Consider the following 27,872-nt stretch of genomic DNA (forward strand, 5'->3'; position numbering starts at 1 on the left):
CGGACATTAAGGTAAGAAACAATATATGCAGTGTTATATTTGTTTTAAATGCCGCAATGGTTTTGCGGCTCCCATTTTTTTTTCCTTTGGAAACGGGTCCAAGTGGCTCTTTTTGTCTTAAAGGTTGCAGACCCCTGGACTAGATGACTCGTGGGGTCCCTTCAGACTCTCTGATTCTATGAATTTGCCCCTCTCATTTTTTGGCAAGCCCCAGACATTATGGAGGGGGCAACTGCCAAATGAGAACTCTGTGTGTGCCTCCCCCCCCAATCTTTTGCCCTAGATCACAAACTCTTTATTTTGCTCAAACGGCCCTGGCGGAGGACAGTTCTCTGGGACTCGCACAGAGTGCTTTTCAATGTTGTCGTGTCTTTTGTGATCTGGGATTAGGCGAGAGGGAGGGGATCTGGGTGGGGCAAAGGGAGTTTGTGGCATCTGTGTCTTTGCCTGCCCGGAAACTTGGTGTGTGTGTGTCTGTGGCTTTGAAAAATAAACATTCCCTGGAGTTTGGGTGGCTCGGTGCCTGGGGAGGTGGCAATTGGGATTGGCTGCTCACTCCCTACCCAAAAAGTACCGCCCTTTCCCCAGCAGCAGAGCCCTGAGTCAAAGAATTGGACTGGTTGGGGTTTCCTCTCTGGTTTTTACGCTCTCTGCTTGCCTGAGGCTCATCTCAGCTTCCGGCCTGCACAATGATAATAGTCTAGATACAACAGATCAACACCTCATTTCCTGTTCCCCATCTTTGCAAGTGTCTCTTCTCTTGTTCCCATGCGGTCAGATCAAAGTTGGTGCTTCCTTACGGTGCAAATAACATCTCATCTCTATGTCGGAACACCTTGAGGCACAGGTCAAATCTGTGTCCAGGGCAGCTGTTTACCAGCTCCACCTGGTACGCAGGCTGAGACCCTCCCTGCCCGCGGACTGCTTCGCCAGAGTGGTGCATGCTCTCGTTATCTCTCGCTTGGACTACTGCAACGCTCGCTACGTGGGGCTACCTTTGAAGGTGACCCAGAAACTACAACTAATCCAGAATGCGGCAGCTAGACTGGTGACTGGGAGCGGCCGCCGAGACCATATAACACCGGTCTTGAAAGACCTACACTGGCTCCCAGTACGTTTTCGAGCACAATTCAAAGTGTTGGTGCTAACCTTTCAAGCCCTAAACGGCTTCGGTCCAGTATATCTGAAGGAGCGTCTCCACCTCCATCGTTCTGCCCGGACACTGAGGTCCGGAGCCGAGGGCCTTCTGGCGCTTCCTTTGCTGTGAGAAGCCAAGTTGCAGGGAACCAGGAAGAGGGCCTTCTCAGTAGTGGCACCCGCCCTATGGAACATCCTCCCACCAGATGTCAAAGAGAAAAATAACTACCAAACTTTTAGAAGACACCTGAAGGCAGCCCTGTTTAGGGAAGCTTTTAATGTTTAATAGGTTATTGTATTTTAGTGTTTTGTTGGCAGCCGCCCAGAGTGGCTGGGGGGACCCAGCCAGATGGGTTGGGTATAAATAATAAATTATTATTATTATTGAATGGGTACCAATCTCAGCCTTGAAAAGCACCATAGAGTTGGAAAACGGAAATGGAACAGGAAGTAACCTTTCTGACTTCCGCTTTCACCTATCAGTGCTTTTGGGCGGGTGTTCCATGGTTTCCACCAGCCATATGTGCTGTTTTCTCCCTCCGCTGTCGGAGGCAGTGATGTACCTCTGAACACCAGAGAATTGGGAGAGTTGTTCTTGAATTCGAATCCTGCTTACGGGTTTTTCCATACAAATCCCTTCTCAGCTGAAACAGAGCTGGACATTCTTCAACCAGCATTTATTTATTTTGTTTCATTCTTACATTCACGTCCTACCTTTACTCCAGGGGGCTTGTACATGGTTCTCCGCTTCTTCATTTAATCCCCGTAACAATCCTGTGAGGTTGGTTACACTGACAGGTAGGGACTGGTCCAAGGTCCCACCTAGTGGGCGTGTGGAGATTTGAACCCAGGTCTCCCAGGGTCAACACACTAACCACTACATTACCCTGGCTCTCCCTAGGGCTAAAAACGGAGGGCTGACCGTTGGAATGACCGAGTTTCCTCATGGCACCAATTTCAAAAAACGTTGGAGGAGCTTTTGCCTGAGGAAATTGGATGAGGGAAGTGCTTAACCCATCCCCTGCCAGCAAATTACATTTTCCAGAGCAGTTTTCCTCACGCATACCGTTATAAACCAGTTTAGATGGGATGGATAGCAGGCGGGGAAGGGTGCTTAACCCCTCCACCACCCACCAATTCTGCCTTTCCAGCTATTTCCCCACCACCCACAAAGCCAAACCCCTTCCATGGTTTTGAGCCCAGCAAGAATAGTTGGGAGAGTCATTTTCCCCCTGACTTCCTCCTCCCAGACTCTTCCCCCCCAATTTTTTTATTCATTTTAAAACACCAATAAACAACACAAACAATGCAAACAAATTCTTGTCTTATCCTTATTTTTTCTAAACATTGTTAGGTGAGCTTCCCCAAGTCCCCCCTATCTGATTTTCATTTTACCTCATCTTTAGCAGTTTACATATATCATAATTTTTAACCATTTTGTCATGCTTACTTTTACTATAATAATCTTCACATTTTATCCTTTACAAAGAATACTATTTTAAAATACACTGTCTTCTACTTCTAACCCTACAGCCTATATCCACTTCCAAAGCTATTCTAAGATTTAAATATTAACATATTTTTTTTCAAATATTCTTTAAACTTCTTCCAGTCTTCTTCCATTGTCTCTTCTCTCTGGTCAGAGTCTCCCAGTCAGTTTGGCAAGTTCCATATAGTCCATCATTTTCATCTGCCGTTCTTTGATAGTTGGTAAGTCTTGTTTCTTCCAATTCTTCGCTAGTAATATTCTCGCAGCTGTTGTGGCATACAGAAAAAAAATAACATCCATTTTGGGGATTTCATCCTCTCCTCCTCCCAGACTCTTGCATGATTCTAGCATATGTGGCGTTGCGGGGTTGCATGTTCGACAAGCCCCTTCATGGATCACTGCCTTGACAGCAAACTATGGCAAGTTCTTAAAGAAATGGGAGTGCCTGATCACCTCATCTGTCTCCTGAGAAATCTCTATGTGGGACAAGAAGCTACAGTTAGAACTGGATATGGAACAACTGATTGGTTCAAAATTGGGAAAGGAGTACGACAAGGCTGTATATTGTCTCCCTGCTTATTTAACTTATATGCAGAATTCATCATGTGAAAGGCTGGGCTGGATGAATTCCTAGCCGGAATTAAGATCGCCGGAAGAAATATCAACAACCTCCGATATGCAGATGATACAACCTTGATGGCAGAAAGTGAGGAGGAATTAATGAACCTTTTAATGAGGATGAAAGAGGAGAGCGCAAAATATGGTCTGAAGCTCAACATCAAAAAAACGAAGGTCATGGCCACTGGTCCCATCACCTCCTGGCAAATAGAAGGGGAAGAAATGGAGGCAGTGAGAGATTTTACTTTCTTGGGCTCCATGATCACTGCAGATGGTGACAGCAGCCACGAAATTAAAAGACGCCTCCTTCTTGGGAGAAAGGCAGTGACAAACCTAGACAGCATCTTAAAAAGCAGAGACATCACCTTGCCAACAAAGGTCCGTATAGTTAAAGCCATGGTTTTCCCAGTAGTGATGTATGGAAGTGAAGCTGGACCATCAAGAAGGCTGATCGCCGAAGAATGGATGCTTTTGAATTCTGGTGCTGGAGGAGACTCTTGAGAGTCCCATGGACTGCAAGAAGATCAGACCTCTCCATTCTGAAGGAAATCAGTCCTGAGTGCTCACTGGAAGGACAGATCCTGAAGCTGAGGCTCCAATACTTTGGCCACCTCATGAGAAGAGAAGACTCCCTGGAAAGGACCCTGATGTTGGGAAAGATGGAGGGCACAAGGAGAAGGGGACAACAGAGAATGAGATGGTTGGATAGTGTTCTCAAAGCTACCAGCATGAGTCTGACCAAACTGCGGGTGGCAGTGGAAGACAGGAGTGCTTGGCATGCTCTGGTCCAGGGGGTCACGAAGAGTCGGAGACGACTAAATAACAACAACAACATGTTCGACAAGGAAGAGCATCTCCTGACACTGATTGGAAGATCTTCTGCTGTCTGCTCTGAAGTGCCCCCGGATGTTAGGTTTCTCTCTGTGCTCCTCGCCACAAATCAGCCACCAGGAGCAAAACAGGAAATGGAGCAGGAAACAGTTAGAAGAGGTGTCTTTTGCCTCGGGCGTAGCAGCTGTTGGCACCGGTGTAGCTGTCTGGCTGGTCGGTGGTGGATGTGTCGGCATGCTAGCCCTTTTAGGGAAACCACCACCATCGCTAGAGGAGCCTGCAGGCCTCTCCAGCATTCTAGTCCTCAGCGTGGTTTTGATCCATCTCGTCTGTTCGACTTGGAGCCAGGTTCTGTAGCAGAATTGTGGTCCATTCTAGAAAGGAAGGGACAATAGCGGACTGGGCTGGAAGGTTCATGTGATTCACTCTACTGCCTTTTAAATCACTTCCTTTGGGGGTGGGGAACCCTGTTAGAAATTAGCCAGGTGCCAGGCGCGTTTTGCGACTGGCGCGGGTCCAACTGCGACCACGTCTCAGGGTTGCAGAACTTGTAGAACTCAGCAGGGAGGAGGAGGAGGAGGATAGGGACAAAATTAGGATGAGATGGCTCTGTCTCTGATCGGCTCTGGCGCCCCCTGCTGTCGGGCTCCCTGGCTCCCGCCCCACCAGCCGCAATGGGCAGTAACCCTGAGGATTTGCAATCGGTATCTATTAGCTAATGCAGTGTTTCCCAACCTTTTTTGGGCAAAGGCACACTTGTTTGATGAAAAAAATCTCGAGGCACACCACCATTACAGCCCCGTGACGTCAGCGCGCAGCGTCACGCCGGGAGGGACGCACGAAAGTGTAAGTTTCAATTTTTTCCCCTCCCCCTTGCCAGGGAACCTCCAAGCTTTGGGGGTGGGGGGAGAGGAGGCAGCAAAGCGAGGCAGGAAGGAGAGCGCGGCTTGGCTGGGTGAGCTTTGGCAGGGGCAGGGAATGAGAGCCGCGAGGCGGGCGCTGCGGACGGAGGCGCTGCCCGCCGAGCTTGCAGGCAGCTAGGCAGGCAGACGGCAAGAGCCCCGCCCTGGGCGGCCTCTCCTCGCCGCCGCCGCCCCGCCTCTCGCCGCCCAACTCGCCCGCCTCCCTCCAGGCAACATCTCGCGGCACACCAGGCAACATCTCGCGGCACACTAGTGTGCCGCGGAACACTGGTTGGGAAACACTGAGCTAATGAGCTCATTTAAATGGAAAATTTCCTGCATGCAGATTAGGAGATTTTCCAGGCAATGTTCTGTTTCTGGAAAAATTCCTGCGGGAAACTTTTCCTGTTCTGTTTCCAGATCTCTGTTTGGAGTGCTTTCCCCTGGAGAGATCTAGCAACAGGTTTTAAAGGCATTTTTTTTATGTGGCCCTGTTAAATTGGCTCGATGGCTTCATTTGGCTCGGTATACCTATTGTAACTGCATCCTTTTCCGTCCCGCTGCTCGTAGGGAAGAGAGTCGCGTTGTTTTATTATCAAGTATTTTAAAATTATTGGGCGCTGTTTGGATGAAGGGCAATTTTGGCTTTATAGAGGAGAAGGAAGATTTGCTGGGGGGCTGCAGGAGCAGCAGGCAGCAAGGTGGGGAAATTCTGAACACTCCCCCAGCAAGATGATGTTACTCCTTAGTTTGTTTGCAGGGTTAACCCCTTCCTGCCCAGGGGATGCGTTCCCTCCGGGAAGCCCCTTGGGGAAAAATGTGCCAGTGGAATCGGAAGCAAAAATGTGAGCAGAACAATGAATGTGACTCTTACCTTTGTATGGTACAATGGATTGCAGCCATGCAAAAGTCTGAGGTTCCTTCTCTTTCTTCCTCCCCCCCCCTGCAAACTCTCCTTGCTTGCAAAAGTCCCTGGGGAGGGTATGGAACAGGATTGTAGAGGGGCCGTAACCTGGGAAGAAGGGTGCAGCTTGCAGGGAGACCCGAGGGCCAGACAGAAGCATTCCGAGGGCCACATTCCGCCCCCAAAGTTGGTTTGTTTTAGGTGTGTGTGTGTGTGTGCCCCACCCCACCCCAAACCAATTATTTTTATTTCTTTGCTTTCCCCCCCATCTCCCTGCCCCAATACAGCACCTCCCATGGGCCTGATAAACTGCCATCGAATGCCATGGAACTTTGTTCTAAGAAACATCCTCCAGGTAAGATCTTCTGATTGGGCTGTTTTTTCGGGGGTGGGTAAGGGAGCAGGACTGACAGGGGCTGGGCTGCCCCACCCACCCCAATCAGCCACAAAAATTAGGTGATTTAACTTCTCAGACTCTTTTTCTCACTCAGCCACTGCAAGGTTGCCAACTTCCCAACAGATCTCTGCCCCTGTGTCCCCAGTGTAGCCACTGGTGGGGGAACTGTGCTTCTGAGAAGCTTTTGCTTAATTCCATTTCATTCGCAATGGCTTCCTCTAAGAGACCATGAAGCATTTAAAAAAATTAAAAATTAAAAGGTGCCTAATGGTTAAACCACAGAGCCTAGGACTTGCCGATCAGAAGGTTGGCGGTTTGAATCCCCACGACGGGGTGAGCTCTCATTGCTCGGTCCCTGCTCCTGCCAACCTAGAAGTTCGAAAGCACGTCAAAGTACAAGTAGATGAATAGGTACCCCTCCAGCGGGAAGGTAAACAGCGTTTCCGTGCGCTGCTCTGGTTCGCCAGAAGCGGCTTAATCATGCTGGCCACATGACCCGGAAGCTGTACGCCGGCTCCCTTGGCCAGTAAAGCGAGATGAGCGCTGCAACCCCAGAGTTGGCCACGACTGGACCTCATGGTCAGGGGTCCCTTTACCTTTTTAATGGTCAGAACTGTTCGATGGTGCCCTGGAAGGCGATTGGCTCTTTCTTGCTGGAAGTATTTAAACAGAGGTCGGACAATCGTTTATCAGGGGTGCGTAGTTGCAAGATTCCTGCGTACCTCGGGGGTTGGGGTCAGACTGGATGACCGCACAAGGTGCCTTCCCATTCTAAAGCTCCGTGACAAATTTTCATATCCAGAGTATACGTACCCTTGCCAGCGGCATGAGGAGTTTGAGGGGGGGTCTGTACCGCTTTAGAAGGTACAGAAGGGACTGTACCACTTTAGACAGAAGGCGGTCTTGTCCCATTTTTGAATTCAACCCAGTTCCCCAGGCTAAAAGCCAGCCAAATGTTCTGCAGGTAGACAAGCAGCGCTTCAAGGCGATCTAGCCCGGCCCTCTCTCTCCCTGCTAAGCCAGCTTCCTACCTGTGAAGTCAGTGAAAATTCCTGAGCTGAGCAGCGGGCTGGGTTTGGATGGCCTTTGGGGGTCCCTTCCCAATCTACCAGCCTATGACTTTTTCATCTGGGTCAGGCTCCTGTCTAAAGCGCAGGAGCAAGTCGCATTGCCTTATTTCCTTCCTGGTCAGTTGGCAACCCAGCAGCCCGGATTACCTTACAGGGTTCTTGTGAGGAGAGCGAGAGAGCTGGGGTGGGTGGCTGTCTCTTTGGCAGAAGAGGTGGACTGAGGTAAAAACAGAATTAATAGTGAGCAGGAACCTAAGCAAAATGATTTTTTTGGGGGGGGGGTCCCATTATAGTGATTTGCATGCCTTTGACTGACTCCGTAAGGTCTTTCTGGGTTGGGGGTGGGGCTGGGGGAAGAGAAGCAGGCAGTCGAGAGGTCGCCCCCCCTCGTCCCCCCCATGCCGCGGTTACCTAAGCAACGCCGTCCCGGCCCCTCATTGGCCGCCGTGTGGCGGTGGGCGGCCCCCGTCTCCTTCAATGTCAGCGTGGAGTTTTCTCCTGCAGCGAGTGGGGAGGGGGGGCAGCAGCAGCCGCCGAGGCAGGAGGAGAATGGGGGGCACGGACTGGGGAGGCCGACGGGGGGCCGCTGCCTAAGCCCGGGGGGCCTCCTGCAAAGCCCCCCCTCCCCATAAAACACACGCAAACCCGGGCCCGGCGGTAACCATGACGATCCCTAAGGAGATGCCGGAGAAGTGGCCCTGGGTCGCCGTGGCGACGGGCAGCCGTGGACAGACGCCTGGGGGGACAGGTATTTTTTGGGGGGTGGTGGGGATTTGACAAGTGAAAGTTTTGGGGTTTGGCTAGCAGGGTTTTGGGGTGTTTTTTTGCTTTTTAGGGGTCGGGGCTCCTCAAATATCCACGTCCAGCCTTTGTCCTGTCACGACCTCCTTGGAGAAAGCTGTCATTGCAGTTCTCGCCACAAACATTACCTCATACCGCGCCTGCTTCCTTCACCCCCCCCCCAACTCTGGCTCCTTTCCTTTGCACTATATATTTTTTGGTGGTGGTGGGGACACAGGAGAGCCCCCTTTTTACCCAAAGGAATACCCCCTCCTTCCCACCCGTCCCCCCCCCCATCCCCGCGAATGACCTTGCTTCTGAGATTGCCAAGAGTCGCAAGTTTGGAAACGGGGACAGAGTCCGTTCCAACAATGGATTGGGGGGGTTGCGAAAACCCAGAGCAGTTTTATTTCAGTATTTGGGACAGGTGGGGGGGGGAGCTACTCCTGGGGTGCTTTTTGTGGTGGTGGGGGGCATGCAAAGAATTAAGAGAGCCATCCAATTTCATGCAGTCGGGAAGCAGGTTATCAAATCCGCTACCCTTTGTGTTCAGCTTGGAATGGTTAGCAAGGGGCAACTGCTGGAGGGGTGGTGGTAAGCCTGGCAAAGTGGGGTACGGTGATTTTTTTTGGGGGGGGGGTGTTGTGTGTCGGCGGCTGATTTTTGTCCTCTGTTTTCAGAGGAGGAAAGGCGGGTGAAAGCCAACGCCCGGGAGTATAACGAAAAGTTCCAGTATGCGGTAAGTACAGGCTTAGGAGTTTGCGGCTGGGGGCTGTAATAAAAGATTTAAGGTCTTATATATATATATATAATCAATTGTGTGTGTGAGTTTTCTGGGAAGGGAGAGGTGGTGGTGGAACATCCCACTTTTCGTGGCTGGAACGCGGAATCCGTGCTGGCGGGGCAGAGAAGGGGTGTGGGGCTGCGTTTATACCCCACAGAGAGGGATGTGAAAGGGGTGAGCTTGGTTTTGTGGGGAGTTAGGGACAGAAAAGGAAGAACTCAGACCTTTTTTTTGCGGGGTGGGGGGAGAGATCAGAGGTGATGATGGGCTCTAGGGATGTGGGTGTAAACATTTAAAAGGCTTACCCGCGGTGTAGTGGTTAAGAGGGTAGGACTTGGAGCTGGGAGAGACTTGGGTTCAAATCCATGAAGTTCACTGGGCATGACCTTGAGGCAGTCGCTGCCTCTCAGCCTAATTTGCCTAACGGGGTTGTTACGAGGATTAAATGAGAAGTGGGAGTATTTTGGATTAAAATTTCCTTGGAAGAAATGGGGGATATAAATGTGAGAAGTAAATACCGTATTTTTTTGCACCACAACACTCACTTTTTTCCTCCTAGAAAGTAAGGGGAAATGTCTGTGTGTGTTATGGAGCGAATGCCTACGGGTGGCGGGGGGGATCTGCTGCAGTCGTGAGCAGAGGATCCATGGTTCCCCTTCCTTCCCTCCTCCGTGGTTACAAAGCATGGATCCACATGGATCCTCAGGATTTTTGCATTGGGCTACTCCAAACTCACTGTCAGATCACATGTCTGTGGCCACAGCATGAACCACAAAAATCATATATCCACTATTTCGTTTAGAATATTTTTTTTCTTGTTTTCCTCCTCTAAAAACTATGTGCGTGTTATGGTCCGGTGCGTGTTTTAGAGCGAAAAATACGGTAGTTTATTGTTGTTGTTGTTGTTGTTGTTGTTGTTGTTGTTGTTGTTGTTACTACTGCTACTACTATTTCACTTTCTGGAATGATGCACAGAATGAGACACAGCCATACTTTGAAATCTGCAGTTCCCTGAATTTTGCAACGTCGTTTTCCCAAACCAAGCGTACAAAAATGCGCATGGAGCGTGCCTCGTAAATTTCACTTCAGCAAAAACAGCTTACAAAAATGCATATTCCGTTACAGAGCATCCTTTTTCAGAACTTTTTTTTTGGGGGGAAATGAGAAACTGAGACGGAATCAGATTTGCCCATCCCATATGGGGAGGCGACTGCTGCTCAGTATTTTTTTTTGGGGGGGGGGTGTTTGCGGGAAATCCCAGGAAACCTTGGAGCTGCCCTTCCGCTTTCTGGAAGCTTCTTCCCACACCACTGCCCTGCTTCTGACTGGGCTTGACCCCTCATATCTTGGCTAGGGTGTGTCTGTGAATAACTTCCTGTCTGGGGACAGCAGCCCAGCTCAGCGGTTATAAATAGAGCGTTAAGTGTGGAAGGCAGACAAAGAAACTTTGGGATATTTTTTCCTCTTTCTGGAGTGAAGGTGGAGAGAGAGATTTTGAGTCTTTACCCTCCAACAGTAAATTGTGTTCCTAGTCCACCCGCACATTATCCCCACAGCCTTGTGCACATCCTAGTGTGTTGAACGGTAATTGTGAAGTCCATGAAAGATCTAGGTGTGTTCTCACTCACATAGTTGCCACCGGGAAAGCAGGCTGTGAGTTGCAGGTGGGCTTACCGCTTGAACAGTAATTAATAAAAACGGCAAAGCAGTGCAGCTTTATTCATCGGGGAATTAACAAGGAGCACAGGGCGTTTCGTGGGTGGCGCTGTGTGTTAAACCACAGAGCCTAGGACTTGCCGATCAGAAGGTCAACGGTTCGAATCCCCATGACGGGGTGAGCTCCCATTGCTCGGTCCCTGCTCCTGCCAACCTAGCAGTTCGAAAGCACGAAGTGCAAGTAGATAAATAGGTACCGCTCTGGCGGGAAGGTAAACGACCTTTCCATGCGCTGCTCTGGTTCGCCAGAAGCGGCTTATGCTGGCCGCATGACCCGGAAGCTGTATGCCGGCTCCCTCGGCCAATAAAGCGAGATGAGCGCCGCAACCCCAGAGTTAGTCACGACTGGACCTAATGGTCAGGTGTCCCTATACCTTTAAATTGTTATTGGTTTTAGAATGTTTTTGTTATAACTGTATATAAAGGTAAAGTAAAGATAAGGGACCCGTGGATGGTTAAGTCCAGTCAAAGGCAACTAAGGGGTTGCGATGCTCATCTCACTTTCAGGCCGAGAGAGCCGGCGTTTGTCCACAGACAGCTTTCCGGGTCATGTGGCCAGAATGACTAAACCGCTTCTGGCGCAACGGGACACCATGACGGAAACCAGAGCGCACGGAAATGCCGTTTACCTTCCCGCTGCAATGGTACCTATTTATCTACTTGCAGTGGTAGCTTTCGAACTGCTAGTTTGGCAGGAGCTGGGACAGATGGTCAGGGGTCCCTTTACCTTTACAGGGCGCTTCTTTGCACTGAGCAAGACGCCTGGTCCATCTAGTTCAGTACTGTCCACGCCGATTGGCAGTAACCAATCTTATTTCTGAATGGCAGGGGGTTGTACCAGAGGACCAATTCTACAATGCTATGAATTTTACGATTCTCCAGGGTCTCAGGAAGGGAGTCCCTCCCAACCTTACCGGGAACGGATTGAACCCGGGGCTTTTTGCACACAGAAAGCAGGCCCCCGTTCCAACGTCCTTTCCAGCTGCTGCTTCTACCAAATAAAAAATGAAGTTGGTAGTCTTCACAGTTCTGGGAAAAAAAGGGGGCTGATTTAAACAGGAACGCAGGAAGGCACCTAATTCCGAGTCAGATCACCTCTGAGTCCACCTGTCTCCATATTGTCTGCACTGACAGGCAGCGTCTCTTCAGGATTTTATTGGGGATTGAACCCGGGTCATTCTGCGTGCCAAGCAGACGCTCTGCCAGCTTTGACGGCCCTTCCCCAAGGGTTGAAAACAGGGCGGAGAAGATCTGTTGGAGGAGTTTTGGGGTGGGGGATTGCTGGGAAAGCTGGCCATGGGGCAGAGCGGAGACACGTGCTCCCTGCGCGTTTCGCCATCCTATGTTGTTTGCTTTCCTCTCTCCCCGCAGAGTAACTGCATCAAGACGTCCAAGTACAACGTGGTCACATTCCTGCCCATCAACCTCTTTGAGCAGTTCCAGGAAGTGGCTAACACTTACTTCCTCTTCCTCCTTATTCTCCAGGTGCGGCCCGTTCACGGGACTCTCATATTGGGGCAAGAGGGGATTTTGGAAGTGTTAACGTGGGTGGCATTTTGGTTTTGGAGAGTGGTAGAGGAGACTCCTTACAAGCACCCTGCCGCCTCTTCTTCCCCTGCCTTCACTTACCCTCTCGTCTGTCTTCCTCCACCCAGCTGATTCCACAGATATCCTCCCTTTCGTGGTTCACCACCATAGTGCCTTTGGTTCTTGTGCTTACCATCACGGCGGTCAAGGATGCCACCGACGATTACGTAAGCAAGGGGGGGGGAAGTCTGGGAGAGGGGAGACCTGGGTTGGGGCTGGCGGCGATTTGGACCACTTATCAGTGCTTTGCTGGATTCCCAGAATTCACATCCTGCCTTTCTTTTGCCGTGGAACTCGCGGGATCATACGGGGCAGTTCCTTGGAAGGGGAGGTCAACCACCCAGGTGCTGGCCAAATCCAGACCTGCTTAGCACGAGTCAGATGTGTGATACGGCAGCAAAAAAGGCTAACGCAGTTCTAGGCTGCATTAACAGAAGTCGAGTGTCCAGATCAAGTCATAGTACAGTGGTACCTCGGGTTAAGTACTTAATTCGTTCCGGAGGTCCGTTCTTAACCTGAAGCTGTTCTTAACTTAAGCACCACTTTAGCTAATGGGGCCTCCTGCTGCTGCTGCGGCACCGGAGCACGATTTCTGTTCTCATCCTGAAACAAAGTTCTTAACCTGAGGTAATATTTCTGAGTTAGCGGAGTCTGTTACCTGAAGCATTGTAACCTGAAGCGTATGTAACCCAAGGTACCACTGTACAGTCATACCTCATGTTACGTCCGCTTCATGTTACGTTCTTTCAGGTTATGTCCCGCGGCGACTGGGAAGTACCGGAAAGGGTTACGTCCGGGTTTTGATGCTCGCGCATGCGCAGAAACGCAAAATGACGTCATGCGCAGAAGCGGCAGATTGCAACCCACGTGTGCGCAGATGCGCCACTGTGGGTTGTGTTTTTTTCATGTTGCGAACGGGCCTCTGAAACGGATCCCGTTTGCAACCAGAGGTACCACTGTTCCGCTCTATTCTGCCTTGGTCAGACCACACCCAGAATACAGTGGTACCTCGGGTTACATATGCTTCAGGTTACAGACTCTGCTAACCCAAAAACAATACCTCGGGTTAAGAACTTTGCTTCAGGATGAGAACAGAAATCGTGCTCCGGCGGCGTGGCAGCAGCGGGAGGCCCCATTAGCTAAAGTGGTGCTTCAGGTTAAGAACAGTTTCAGGTTAAGAACGGACTTCCGGAACGAATTAAGTATGTAACCAGAGGTACCACTGTACTGTGCCCAGTTCTGGGCAACACAATTTAAGAAAAATATTGACAAGTTGGGAAGGTGTGCAGAGGAGGGCAAGTGAGATGATCAAGGGTCTGGAAACCAAGCCTTATGAGGAACGGTTGAAGGAGCTGGGCATGTTTAGCCTGGAAAAGAGACTGAGAGGAGATACGATAGCAATCTTCAGAAGTTGGTTTTCTGCTGCTCAGAGCGTAGGACCCAAACCAATGGATTCAGACGACAAGAAAGGAGACTCCGACTAAACGTTAGAAAGAACTTTCTGACTAGGGTTGGGCTAGACGACCACTGGGACACCTTCCAGCAAAATTACTCTACCTGGAGATTTAACTCAGGACCTTCTGCACTCAAAGCAGAAGACTATAAAAAGGCATAAGAAGATCCTGGCTGCAGGATGAGGCCCATGGCCCATCTAGGCCAGCGTCCTGTTCTCACAGTGGCCAACCAAATGCCTCTGGGAAGCCCGCAAACAGGACCTGAGTGCGAGAGCAACTGTCTCCACTCTGTGATTCCCAGCAAGTGATGTTCAGAGGCATTTTGCCTCTGGCAGTGCAGGGAGAACATAGCCATTGTGACTAGCGGTCCCCGATCGCCTGACCCTCCTCGATTGTGTCGGGGGACCTTCCTTTCATTCTGCATCGCGGGGTTGGGCTAGATGACCCTTGGGTCCCTTCCGACTCTTAAGATTCTGCGATCTTGCTGTCTCTCTGCAGTTTCGCCACAAGAGTGACAACCAGGTGAACAATCGCCAGTCTCAGGTGCTGATCAATGGGATGTGAGTATTGCCACGGCAACTGCGGATCGGTGGTGGTTGTTGTGGTGGATTTCTGGGCGAGGGGTGGGGAATCTGTTAGACCAGCAATGGGTGATGGGAATCCTGTGGCCCTCTGGATATGCCTGGACTCAAAACACCCGCTTCAGCCACCCAGCCAGCGTGGCCAGTGATCAAGGAGGAGGTGAGTTCGAGCCCAGCAAAATTTGGAGGGCTGTGGGGGTCACACACACACACACACACACCAGGGTGGTTGGTGGCCATTGAGAGTGATGGATAGAGACAGGGAGCCCAACAGTAGGAGCAGCTGGAGCGTGTGATTGGTGGAGCTGGAGCGTGTTATTGGTGGAGCAGGAGCCTGTGATTGGTGGAGGAGAAGCCTGTGATTGTTAGAGCTGGAGCCTGTGATTGGTGGAGCCGGAGCCTGTGATTGTTAGAGCCGGAGCCTGTGATTGGTGGTTCCACATCCTCGAGTTAAAACAAGTGTTGGGAATGCTGGACTGCAAGTCCCATCATCCCTGGCCATTGACTGTGTTGGATGGGGCGGAAATTCCAACTTTAATGGAGTGGCAGACGAAAATGAATACATAGAATTGGCAAACATGACTTACCGTATTTTTCGCACCATAGGACACACCAGACGATAGGACGCACTTTGTTTTAGAGGGGGGAGAACAAGAAAAAAAAATTCTCCCCCAATCTGCCCAGCGCCCCTTCAGCGAAGCGGCAGGAGGCGCTGCACAGAGAGGGGAAGAACTTTCCCCCTCTTGTTTTCCCGCTCTAAAACAAGGTGCGGTTTAAGGTGCGTTCAGGCGGCTACCTTGGAAGCCTGGAGAGCGAGAGGGGTCGGTGTGCACTGACCCCTCTCGCTCTCCAGGCTTCAGGTTCCTTTCGACCTGCTCTTTGGGGCTGGCGGGGGGAAGCCCACCACCAGCCCCAAAGAGCAGGTCAGGGAGCAGCGGAAAGGCGCAGCGGAGAGGCTCCTGCCATAGCCGCGCGTCACCTCTCCAGCCGGGAGAGGGTCGCGGGGCTATGGTGTCTTCGCTCCATAGGACGCACACACATTTCCCCTTCATTTTTGGAGGGGAAAAGGTGCGTCCTATAGAGCGAAAAATACGGTATAAGATTCGGAACCAAAAAGTAACCAAGTTCGAAGAGGAATGGAGTAAATTCGTTGAATGTATAAGGAATAATTGTAGAAGCTTAAAGACTGTAGCAGGGCTAATATAAATCTTGTGATATGGAGAGAATGTAAATAAGAATCTGTAAGAGTGGATGTTAATTATGAAAACCGATGGAGGGAAGGAGGGAAGTCCGGGCGTGATGGTAAATAAGAAGACACAATAATGTTGAATGTAAGAGTATATATTTTATTTATTCTTGTTTTGGAAAATCAATAAAAAGCATTTTTTTTAAAAAAAAAGGCCGTGTTGGCTGGGGCTGATGGGAGTTGTAGTTCAGCCACACCTGGCGGGCCAGAGGTTCCCCACACCTGATCGAAGTAAATATATCTTAAGTGATGGGGTTGGGCTTGTCTGCCTGTTTTCATTTGACACACCTCCTTTTTCTCCACTGCCAACCCCCTCTCCCCAAATCTTCCCCACACCTGGTCCTTACAGCCTCCGTCAGGAACAGTGGATGAATGTTCGCGTTGGTGACATCATAAAGTTGGAGAACAACCAGTTTGTGGCGGTGAGTCCTAGACCAGCCCCGCAGTGCTGTTTGCCCCACTTAAGCTGAGCGAGACCCACAAGTACCTGCAAGTCTGGGAATGAAGGAAAGGTCTGGTGAGCCATGTTGGGGAAGGGGCGAGTAGAGCACCTTCCTTGCGTGCAGAAGGTCCCAGGTTCAGTCCCTGGCCTCTCCAGGTAGGTGTGGGAACTCTCCCTGCCTGGAGAGGTGCTGCCAGTCCATGTAGACAATACTGAGCTGGATGGACTGACTTGCACTAAGGCAAGGTAAAGGTAAAGGGACCCCTGACCATTAGGTCCAGTCGTGACCGACTCTGGGGTTGCAGCGCTCATCTCGCTTTATTGGCCGAGGGAGCCGACGTACAGCTTCCGGGTCATGTGGCCAGCATGACTAAGCCGCTTCTGGTGAACCAGAGCAGCGCCCGGAAATGCCGTTTACCTTCCCGCCGGAGCGGTACCTATTTATCTACTTGCACTTTGATGAGCTTTCGAACTGCTAGGTTGGCAGGAGCAGGGACCGAGCAACGGGAGCTCACCCCGTCGCGGGGATTCGAACCGCCAACCTAATCGGCAAGTCCTAGGCTCTGTGGTTTAACCCACAGTGCCACCCGCGTCCCATATAAGGCTCTTGCTTATATTCCTATTGCTTATGTTCCTATTAAATCACACCTTTGCACGGAACCATGAGGACTGGAACCTTAGTTTGTTTTCAGGGAAAGGACTATATAGCTCAGCGGGAGAGCACCTGCTTTGCGTGCCGAAAGTTCAGTCCCCAGTGGCATCTCTGAGCAGGGCTGGGAACTGTTCCCTGCCTGAAACCCTAGAGAGCGGCTGCCAGTCAGTGTAGACAATACTGAACTAAATGGACCAATGGTCTGACTCAGTATAAGGCAGCTTTCTGTCTTCCTAAATTATAACGTAGCCTATGTGGTCCCTATACAGTGGTACCTCAGGTTAAATACGCTTCAGGTTACATACGCTTCAGGTTACAGACTCCGCTAACCCAGAAATAGTACCTTGGGTTAAGAACTTTGCTTCAGGATGAGAACGGAAATCGTGCTCCAGCAGCGCGGTGGCAGCAGGAGGCCCCATTAGCTAAAGCGGTGCTTCAGGTTAAGAACAGTTTCAGGTTAAGAATGGACCTCCGGAACGAATTAAGTACTTAACCCGAGGTACCACTGTACTGAGAGATTAGGACAGTGGTTCTCAAACTTTTTCCTCTGGGCCACGCTTTCATAGTAAGAATTTGCTTGTGCCGTATTTTTTGCTCTGTAAGACGCACTTTTTCCCTCCTAAAAAGTAAGGGGAAATGTGTGTGCGTCTTATGGAGCGAATGCAGGCTGCACAGCTATCCCAGAAGCCAGAACAGCAAGAGGGATCGCTGCTTTCACTGTGCAGCGATCCCTCTTGCTGTTCTGGCTTCTGAGAGTCAGAATATTTTTTTTCTTGTTTTCCTCCTCCAAAAACTAGGTGCGTCTTGTGGTCTGGTGCGTCTTATAGAGCGAAAAATACGGTGCATTGTGAAGCAAAGAGCAAAACAAACAACTACTAGCAGTGGTTGATTTGTAACGTGGAACACAACAACTTTATAATATGATCGTAGGACGTCCCGAAAGTGTAAAACTACACAGCCACCTAAGAACATGACTCATTCCCAAAATATAATTCTAAATGATCCTCTTACATACGTACCTTAAGTATGTATACAAACTCAATGAGAGGTGTGAGCTTGCTTTTGCCGGATAATCTAATGTAAATTAGGTCTAATTTGAGACAAACAAACACTCATTTCCTCATCCACACAAAGAAACCTTTCTCTTTTCTGATCTTCCCATGGCTGGGGCAACCGAGGCAGATGGGCGGAGTATAAATAACAAAATTGTTATTTGTCAGAGTTGACAGCAACTGTTCACAGCAACTGTAGAATAGCCAAGGCTCTCGTTTTGAAAATACATTTATCCATAGTCTGCAAAAAAGAGAAATTATTTTTATACTATTAGAAGGCCCAATTGCCTTCTAAATCTGGCCTGTGGACGGTCTGGGAATCAGCGTGTTTTTACATGAGTAGAATGTGTGTTTTTATTTAAAATGCATCTCTGGATTATTTGTGGAGCATTCATTCATATATTTTTTTCAAAATATAGTCTGCCCCCCCCCCCCAATGTCTGAGGGACAGTGGACCGGCCCCCCTGCTGAAAAAGTTTGCTGACCCCTGTACTGTACTATACTATACTATACTATACTATACTATACTATACTATACTATACTATACTATACTATACTATACTATACTATACTATACTATACTATACTATACTATACTGTACCATGGATAGCTCAGTCAGTGGAACATGAGACTCTTAGGTGAAATCTACACATATATAAAAAAATGCTGTGAAAATGCTTTTTTAAAAAAATGTTTTGAAAAATACATTGAATTTGGCATAGCTCACCGTCGCTGTCTAGTGTCACTTTGGAAAATTGCACTTGACAACATACTTAAATGCATTTGACATCTTCCCCCCACCCTCTCGCCAATACCAGTGTGGTGTGCTATGCTCTTTGAGAACCACTGGACTAGTAATACAGTGGTACGTCGGGTTAAGTACTTAATTTGTTCCGGAGGTCCGTTCTTAACCTGAAACTGTTCTTAACCTGAAGCACCACTTTAGGTAATGGGGCCTCCTGCTGCCACAATGCCACCTCCGCACGATTGTTGTTCTCATCTTGAAGCAAAGTTTTTAACCCGAGGTACTATTTCTGGGTTAGCGGAGTCTGCAACCTGAAGCGTATGTAACCCGAGGTACCACTGTATAAAGGATGCAATCCGCATGTTTGTGTGAATTCAGGCACAGCCTCTGTGGCTGGTATTTGCTGTTTCAGCCTCTTTCCTCCCTTCTCCCCCCAGGCTGACTTGCTCCTCCTGTCCAGCAGCGAACCTCACGGACTTTGCTACATCGAAACGGCAGAGCTGGACGGGTGAGTGCTGACCCCCTTTTCCATGCTTTTCCCTCAGCAGTTGGGGCAGTTGAGGGGGCTGCCGTCATGCGACTCAGAAAGCGAGCCTATCGCTATTGGGTTTACGCATTGAAGCAGGTGTCTGCTCATTTGGATGGGGGTCTCCGTCGGGCTGGGACCGCTAGCATGGTATAATGGTTAAGGTGCCAGACTAGGACCTGGAAGAGACCAGGGTTCAAATCCCCGCTGAGCCCCGAAGGTCGCTTGGGCCAGTCACAGCCTCTCAGCCTAACCCCACCTCACAGGGTTGTCGCGAGGATAAAATTGGGAGGGGGAAAACCATGTATACCATGGAGAGATTGGCTGGCTATCCGTCCTGGATGCTTTAGTTATTTTATATTTTATATTGTTTTATATTTTATTTGAATGAATTTTATTATTTCGGTCACAGACCAGTTCCAGCCCACATACAATATCAAGGAAGTCATAAAACACGATAGGGATACGTTTGATTTTGCAATTAGATATAACAGGGACAATACAGATATAGCAAAAGTTTAAAAATATGTACAGTGGTGCCCCGCAAGACGAATGCCTCGCAAGACGGAAAACCCGCTAGACGAAAGGGTTTTCCGTTTTGGAGGTGCTTCGCAAAACAAATTTCCTATGGGCTTGCTTCGCAAGACGAAAATGTCTTGCGAGTTCCTGCGGGGTTCCCCCCCCCTTTTCCCCAAGCCGCTAAGCCGCTTATCAGCAGATCCGCTAAGCCGCTTATCAGCTGATCCGCTAAGCCGCTTATCAGCTGATCCGCTAAGCCGCTTATCAGCTGATCCGCTAAGCCGCTAATAGCGCTAATCCGCTAAGCCGCTAATGGGCTTGCTTCGCAAGACGAAAAAACCGCAAGACGAAGAGACTCGCGGAACGGATTCTTTTCGTCTTGCGAGGCACCACTGTAAATTAAAACTTGGTGTATTTTATTTATACTTTGCTCATCTCGATGGGTTTCCCCAGCCACTTCAGGCAGCTTTACAGCACATATAAAACATAGTAAAATGTTTTCTATTTGAGATTCATGCGTTGTGGGGGCGGGGGGGGGGCGGGTCAGACTAGATTACTCTAGGGGTACCTTCCAACTCCACAATTGTATGATTCCTACCACCTTGACTTCCTTGGAAGAAAAGGTGGGATATGCATGAACTACCATATTTTTCGCCCTATAGGATGCACCGTCCCATAAGACGCACCTAGTTTTTTGGGGGGGAATAAAGGGAAAAACATTATTTCCTCCCCAGGCGCGGGGCTGGGGCAGCCCGAGCTTCCCCCGACCCCAGCCCCCAAACAGGCAGCTCTCTGCAAGCCGTGGGAGCCCAGCGGTGGCTCCCACTGCTTGAGGAGAGATCCGCGAAGCCTGGACGCGCTGAGATCAGCGCGCGCAGGCTTCGGGATGCCATCAACCCTCCCCAAGCAGCGGGAACGTTCCCGCTGCTTGGGGAGAGATCCGCGAAGCCTGGACGCGCTGAGATCAGCGCGCGCAGGCTTCGGGATGCCGGCAACCCTCCCCAAGCAGCGGGAACGTTCCCGCTGCTTGGGGAGAGATCAGCGAAGCCTGGACGCGCTGAGATCAGCGCGCGCAGGCTTCGGGATGCCGGCAACCCTCCCCAAGCAGCGGGAACGTTCCCGCTGCTTGAGGAGAGGTCCGCGAAGCCTGGACGCGCTGAGATCAGCGCGCGCAGGCTTCGGGATGCCGGCAACTCTCCCCAAGCAGCGGGAACGTTCCCGCTGCTTGGGGAGAGGTCCGCGAAGCCTGGACGCGCTGAGATCAGCGCGCGCAGGCTTCGGGATGCCGGCAACCCTCCCCAAGCAGCGGGAACGTTGGGGAAAGGTAGCCCCATGTAGAGTGCATTGCAGTAGTCCAAGCGAGAGATAACCAGAGCATGCACCACTCTGGGGAAGCAGTCCGCGGGCAGGTAGGGTCTCAGCCTGCGTACCAGATGGAGCTGTTAGACAGCTGCCCTGGACACAGAATTGACCTGCGCCTCCATGGACAGCTGTGAGTCCAGAATGACTCCCAGGCTGCGCACCTGGTCCTTCAGGGGCACAGTTGCCCCATTCAGGACCAGGGAATCCTCCACACCTGCCCATCTCCTGTCCCCAAAAACAGTACTTCTGTCTTGTCAGGATTCAACTGGTGAGGAGCTGTGCAACTTGGATCCCTTCAGCCTGATCCGGTTCTTACCGTGCCTCTTTTCATTGGTGGTAGGCTTGAGTGCGAATTCTGCCCCCCCAGGCCGGGATCCAGGACCTAGGCGCCTGGGCCTGCTCCTTGCCCCCCCTCCATGCTTAATGCTGCTTTTGCCTCCAGGGAGACTAACATGAAGGTCCGTCAAGCCATCCCAGTGACGTCGGAGCTGAGTGACACCAGCAAGCTTGCGCACTTTGATGGTGAGTGGGGGGGGGGGGCGGGCATAGTTTTGGATGGGACACAGAGCCTGCAGGTTTTCCTAACTGGCCCTTGGGACACCCCCTCCCTCCTTGCGTGTGTTTTCCCAGGCCTGGGCCGACTGTCCTTCGTCTCTTGGGGCTGAGAAACGCTCCCCCCCCCTGGTTTGCCTGGTGCCACCAGTGCTTTGCAGGTTGCAAAGGGCCGGGTCCCTGCCCCAGGTAGCTTACATTATAAAATGCTGAGGGAACAGGTGGACGGCAAGGGGAGCATCCTCAGTAAAACTCCAACCAGATAAGTCTCTGCCCCGAGGATCTTCCAGATCTGAACTTTGGTTGAATTGGAAAAGAGACTGAGGGCAAGGTGATGATGATAACAACAACAACAACAACAACAACAACAACAACAACAATAAAATGCATTAATTAATTAATTAATTTATACCCCGTCCATCCAGCTGGGTTTCCCCAGCCACTCTGGGTGGCTCCCAACAGAATATTAAAATCACGATAAAACTTCAAACATTAAAAGCTTCCCCGCACAGGGCTGCCTTCAGATGTCTTCTAAAAGTCAGATAGTTGTTTATTTCCTTGACATCTGATGGGAGGGCGTTCACAGGGTGGGTGCCACTACTGAGAAGGCCCTCTGCTTGGTTCCCTGTAACTTGGCTTCTCGCAGTCAGGAAACTGCCAGAAGGCCCTCAGAGCTGGGCCTCAGTGTCCGGGCTGAACGCTCCTTCAGGTATACTGGGCTGAGGCCGTTTAGGTGGACCATGAATAGCCAAGATTCCTCTTCCTCATAGTCTCTCATTGGCACTGGCGCCACCTGCTGTTGGGCTCCCTGCCTGCCACCCAGTGGGCACCTCCAGCCACTGCTCCCTGCACCCAGCAAAAGTGATCTTTGCATTTCCTAGCTTGGAGGAAATGCAAGGTACTTCCAGCTGGGGAATTTGTTCTGAATTGATGCCTTTTGACTTCAGGGGAGGTGATCTGCGAGCCGCCCAACAATAAGCTGGACAAGTTCAGCGGGACGCTCTACTGGAAGGACAGCAAGCACTCCTTGAGCAACCAGAATATGCTGCTTCGTGGCTGCGTCCTCCGCAATACGGAGTGGTGTTTTGGCCTTGTCATCTTCGCAGGTGCGTGAGCTTATTTCCAGCTTATTTCAGTTTTCCTTAAAGCGGTTGATACCCTGCTCTTCAGCCAAGGAGCCTCACCCAGAGCACCTTGCCTTCCCACCCCCAAAACCAGCCTGCCCCTCGGTGCACAATGTGGAAAGACCCGACATGCTGTGATGGCCTGGGACTTGGGCTCGGACTCGGAACCAGGGGAGTCTCAGTCCGCACCGGATACTTTGCCTCAGGCATCATCTGAACCAAGTCTGGGGCCTGATCCTGAAGAGCCCCAGTCTGCACAGGTTCCCCTGCGACAAGCACCAGCTGGGCCGAGTCAGGGGCCTGAGCCTGCCCTGGCTCCAGATGCGGGGATTCCCTCCTTGTCTCCAGCTGGGCCATCACTTACAGCAGCTCTGCTACCGGTTGGGTCAGGGGAGGCTGAGGCGGCCTCTGGGTCTAGTAACCCACCGACGTCTCTCCGTCTCTCGAGCTGCAGAGACTGAGGTCTGAGAGAAGGAGAGACCTGAGAACTCGCAGGAGGAGTGCTCGCCTTTGGGCGAGACAGGGAGCTGAGTCGCCGGGGGATCAGGACTAGATGTTACCCCGACAAAGATAAAAGGCTGTCGGATTCTGCCCCAGGTTGTGGGAGCAACATTGTTGTATGCCAGATCCTGCCTGAGATCCTGTACCTGTCCTTGCCTGGTTTCCTGCCTTGGCCCTGTCGGACTGACTCCCAGGGGAACCTTCGGATTCTGGTCCAGTCCTGGACTGCATTTCATGGGTTACCCCCGGACCCAGCACATGCGCAAGGAGAAAGGGAGAGGGGTTATTTTCCCTCCCTCACCCGATCTCTCATGGCCTCCTGAAGCTCCGACAGGATAGGTTGAAAAGAGGAAGAATTGGAATGGCAGATGAAGGTCATGGACTGCATGGAACTGGCAGAGATGACTGGCAGAATCCGTGACCAGGGAGAAGAGTCGGTGGAGGAAGACTGGAAGAAGTTTAAAGATTACCTGCATAAGCACTGTAAAATTAAGGAATGTTGAGATGACGTTTGATTGAAAATAAGTGGTACTGGTAAAGAGATGCCTAAGAAAATGTAAATAGGGATTGATAATTGGAAATGGATATTTATAATAATAGGTTAATATATGGAGTAAGGATAAATGTTAGAGGGTAAGGATTTGCTGAATTTAATATTTGAACTGGAATACAAAATGGGAGGTGTGAGGAGGTCAAGAAACTAGTGAAGAAAATATAAGATTTGAAAATATTAATCTATTTTTAGTTTTGATCTTTGGCTTTTCTCTTTGTTCTTATTCTTTTTCTTTTTTCTTCTATCAACTGTTTTTCCACTGTGTATCTTTTATTTGTTTTGTTTTTGTAGTTTAAATGTTGGAATTTGTTTTTATTGTTTGTGAAACATTAATAAATATCATTTTTTTAAAAAAAGAAAAGAAAAGAGGAAGAATTGTTTCACAAGGTCACAACAATGGGGGAAAGTCAATGCTTCCCAACCTTGACTTATTTGTTACATTTCATTTCATTGCATGGAACCATAAAATTGGAGAGTTGAAAAGGAGCCACAAGGGTCATCTAGGCCAGGCAGGTCCAACCGGTCGATCACGATCTACCGGTCGATCGCGGGATGTTCCTGGTGGATCCTAAGAGATTATTAGCTCCTCCCCCCCCCAAAGTAAAGGATAGGGGGAAAATATGCTCAACAACCATGGTCTCTCCCCCTAAAAAAGATAGTTGGATGTGCCTGATCTAGGCCAGTGCAGAAAATCTACAAGGACCTGGGGCCTGGCTCAGGAGGAGATGGGCAGCCAGCGCAAATGTTTTAAATGCTGGAGTCACATTACAGTGGTACCTCAGGTTACAAACACCTTGGGGATACAAACACTCCAGGTTACAGGCTCCGCTAGCCCGGAAGTAGTACCTCGGATTAAGAACTTTACCTCAGGATGGGAACAGAAATCGCATGGCGATGGCAGCGGGAGGCCCCATTAGCTAAAGCGCGCCTCAGGTTAAGAACGGTTTCAGGTTAAAAACGGATCTCTGGAATGAATTAAGTTCTTAACCCGAGGTACCACTGTAAATTACCTCACGTTCCTCCTGTATGTTTATTTCTCTGGCTCCTACAGGCCCAGACACCAAACTAATGCAGAACAGCGGCCGCACGAAATTCAAGAGAACGAGCATTGACCGCTTGATGAACACCTTGGTGCTTTGGGTACGTAAAGCTCCCTGCTTCCTCCCTCCCTTCCTAGAATTCTAGAGTTGGATGAGGCCCTCTGAGGATTATCTAGACCAGGGGTCAGGAAGGTTTACTGGCCGTGGGCTGGATCTCTCCCACGGAGATCATCCGTGGGCCAGACTGGCGCAGCGCGACGCCGGAAATTGCGTCTGCACATATCCGCAGCGCTGGAAATTGCTTCTGCGCATGCCCAGACACCGGAAATCACACCTGTGCAGAAGCGATTTTCAGCGTCTGGACATGCGCAGACGCAATTTCCAGTATCCGGGCATTGCAGACGCAATTTCTGGCGCCGCTTGGTGAGTTGCGCTGATTTAGGGCAGTGCGTGGGGGTCTCGCTGAGTGGGCAGCTCAGTTTGGGGGCAGCTCATGGGTTGGTAAAACGGTCTTCGTGGGCTGCATCCGGCCCATGGGCCACACGTTGCCGATCCCTATCAACCCCCTGTGATGCAGGAATTCTGTCCCTGGGTGGGCTCGAACCAACCTTCTGGTTAATGGTTTTTAAGCAAGGAGTCCCCCCTCCTGTTCCACCTGAGCATAGAAGATCCTACCCTCTCTTTGTGTGTTTTATTTGTCCGCTTTTAATACTCCGTGCACCTTCCCCCGGCAGATCTTCGGCTTTCTCGTGTGCATGGGTGTCATCCTGGCCATCGGCAACTCCATCTGGGAGTACGAGGTGGGCGCCTGCTTCCAGATCTACCTGCCCTGGGACGAGGCGGTCGACAGTGCCTTTTTCTCTGGCTTCCTCTCCTTCTGGTCCTATATCATCATCCTGAACACAGTCGTCCCCATCTCCCTCTACGTCAGGTATTTTGGGGCGCTCTCGTCCCCCTCCCATCGTTTTTGTCGCCCTTAATAATTCCTAGCAATTATGGGATATGCCTTTCAATATTCTCAGTAGCTTAGTTCTCCAATAAAAGGGTAGCATTATATTAACGGGGTACAGGCCTGACGTACGGTTGCCTTGATTTGTTAAAAAGGGCCTGTGGTTAATCTTAACCATGGTTAGTCTACCATGGTTAGTCTTAGCCATGGTTGATCTTAACCATGGTTAGGGAAAACAAGCCAGCTTCATAAACTAGGGTTTGGAGGTAGCTTGCTTCTGCTGCGTGTAGTTTCAACTGACGGTAATCTGCCTGGTTTTGGATGTCACGACAAACTGCAAGACGTCTAAAACGAAAGCGAAATCTCCCATTCTCCTCCTTGCAGAAAGAAAGGGTCAGTGAGACTGATCCTTCTGCAGCTTCGTTCAGGCACAGCCCCTACGTAATACAGGTCAACAATCCTTGCATCAACCCCTGTAAGACATGGCCAACATTTATTACACCCCTATTACAGATGGGGAAGGTTGAGGTCGAGTGACTTGCCTACTGCTTCACCTCCAAAGAGTTCTCAGCTGAGATTGCAACTGCGGCTTTTGCTTATTAGCTGCTGTCCCTGAATCCTTGATCTCGTCCCAGAGTCTTTAGGCAGGCAGTGTCCAGACCCCTGAGCTCCCTCGAAACCAACCTATAACTTCAGGAGGAGACGGGATTGAGAGTTGGGATCCTCCTGGTGGTGCAGCGATGAAACTGCTTGCAGCTTTGCGAAGCTAAGCAGGGTCCGGTATGGTTTCAAGTTGGATGGGGGACCGTGTGTTGAGATTCCTGCATTGCAGGGGGTTGGATTAGATGACCCTTGGGTCCCCTTCCAGCTTTGATTCTAAAAGAGGTGAGCAGGCAGAATTTTAGGAAGCGGGCATCTGATGCTATTATCAGGAATGATCTGACCAGTTTTATCTCTCCCACCTTCTCCTAACGATGCCTCTGTCATCCACGTTTAGTATGTCCTGATGGCTGCACTGCCACATTCCTATTTTTTGGTTTCATCTTATTTTCTCCCTGCCTTTCTGCCTGCAACCCTGCTATCTGTGTCTGTTCTTTTTTTGGTTGGTTTAATTTCTCTTTTTCTTTTGAATTCTTCAGCACGAATTTCTCTTTCTCTCTCACACCCTTAGCCCCCAGGTAAGAGCATGCGCCGCCACCCGAAATCCTCTTCCAGCTTTGCTTGGGTCCTTGCAGCTTACGGTGAGGTAGGGGGTGAGTGGGATGTCCCGTTCCATAGCATTCTGTGAGCTGCATAAGGGATGTAGCTTAGTGGTTACAGCATGCAGAGGGTTCCAGGTTCAAATCCTGGCATCTCCCAGGTGCAGATGAGAGCATCTCCTGCCTTAAAATCTGGAGAGACTCTGCCGGTCAGTTTTAACAGTGCTGAACTAGATAGATAAATAATACACCGGTATAAGGCAGCCTAGTTCAGTTCCACAAGCAATTATTTTTTAAGGGAAGGCCATAGTTCAGTAATAGAGCAACTGCTTTGCTTGCCAAAGGATCCGGGTTCAATCCCAGTGACATCTCCAGATTGCACAGCTGACACACAGGGAAGCAGCTTCCCTGCCCATCAGCTGAGCTGGTCAAGAAGACCTCTGCTGCCCCTCTGGCTTGCACAAGCCTGGAGAGCAGTGGGGTTTGCTCATGTGTTAAGCAGTGAGGCCTCCAGCTCGCGAGAAGACCATTGGACTCTGTGGAGGGTCTGCTCACAAGCCAGGGCATGCGGGTGGCGCTGTGGTCCAAACCACTGAGCCTCTTGGGCTTGCCGATCAGAAGGTCGGCGGTTTGAATCCCTGCGACGGAGTAAGCTCCCATTGCTCAGTCCCTGCTCCTGCCAACCTAGCAGTTCGAAAGCACGCTAGTGCAAGTAGATAAATAGGTACGGCTGCAGCAGGAAGGTAAACGACATTTCTGTATGCTCTGGTTTCCGTCACGGTGTTCTGTTGCACCAGAAGCAGTTTAGTTATGCTGGCCACATGATCTGGTAAGCTGTCTGTGGACAAATGCCGGCTCCCTTGGCCTGAAGCAAGATGAACGCTGCAATCCCACCTTTGACTGGACCTTACCAGCAGGGGGTCCCTTACCTTTATCTTCCTCGCAATCCAGTTGTAGTCTCCAGGGTCCATGTTCCTGATACTGCAAGTGTGCACAGTTGCATGCAAAAATGTCACTTGTAAATGGGGAGTAGGGACGCGGGTGGTGCTGTGGGTTAAATCACAGAGCCTAGGGCTTGCCGATCAGAAGGTTGGTGGTTCGAATCCCCGTGACGGGGTGAGCTCTCGTTGCTCGGTCCCTGCTCCTGCCAACCTAGCA

The 27,872-nt window shown here is 50.4% G+C and overlaps 1 protein-coding gene across 2 annotated transcripts in view; it reads left to right on the top strand.

The window, feature by feature from the left end:
- Positions 1-27,872, top strand: part of ATP8B2 (ATPase phospholipid transporting 8B2) — a 59,119-nt gene that overhangs the window by 4,403 nt on the left and 26,844 nt on the right. The window contains exons 2-12 of one of the 2 annotated variants that reach the window (XM_083476969.1): positions 6,169-6,236; positions 8,809-8,867; positions 12,000-12,113; positions 12,284-12,382; positions 14,168-14,229; positions 15,846-15,918; positions 18,827-18,897; positions 21,239-21,318; positions 22,296-22,454; positions 24,578-24,666; positions 25,301-25,497. In XM_083476969.1, the coding sequence (XP_083333095.1) occupies positions 6,206-6,236; positions 8,809-8,867; positions 12,000-12,113; positions 12,284-12,382; positions 14,168-14,229; positions 15,846-15,918; positions 18,827-18,897; positions 21,239-21,318; positions 22,296-22,454; positions 24,578-24,666; positions 25,301-25,497 (1,034 nt within the window). In that variant the 5' untranslated portion in view covers positions 6,169-6,205. Of the gene's footprint in view, positions 1-6,168; positions 6,237-7,873; positions 8,097-8,808; positions 8,868-11,999; positions 12,114-12,283; positions 12,383-14,167; positions 14,230-15,845; positions 15,919-18,826; positions 18,898-21,238; positions 21,319-22,295; positions 22,455-24,577; positions 24,667-25,300; positions 25,498-27,872 lie in introns of those variants that run through there. The other variant, XM_083476968.1, reaches the window with a different exon arrangement.

Source organism: Podarcis liolepis (assembly GCF_965112155.1).
Source record: "Podarcis liolepis genome assembly, chromosome: 15".
In the NCBI taxonomy this organism is placed as follows: domain Eukaryota; kingdom Metazoa; phylum Chordata; class Lepidosauria; order Squamata; family Lacertidae; genus Podarcis; species Podarcis liolepis.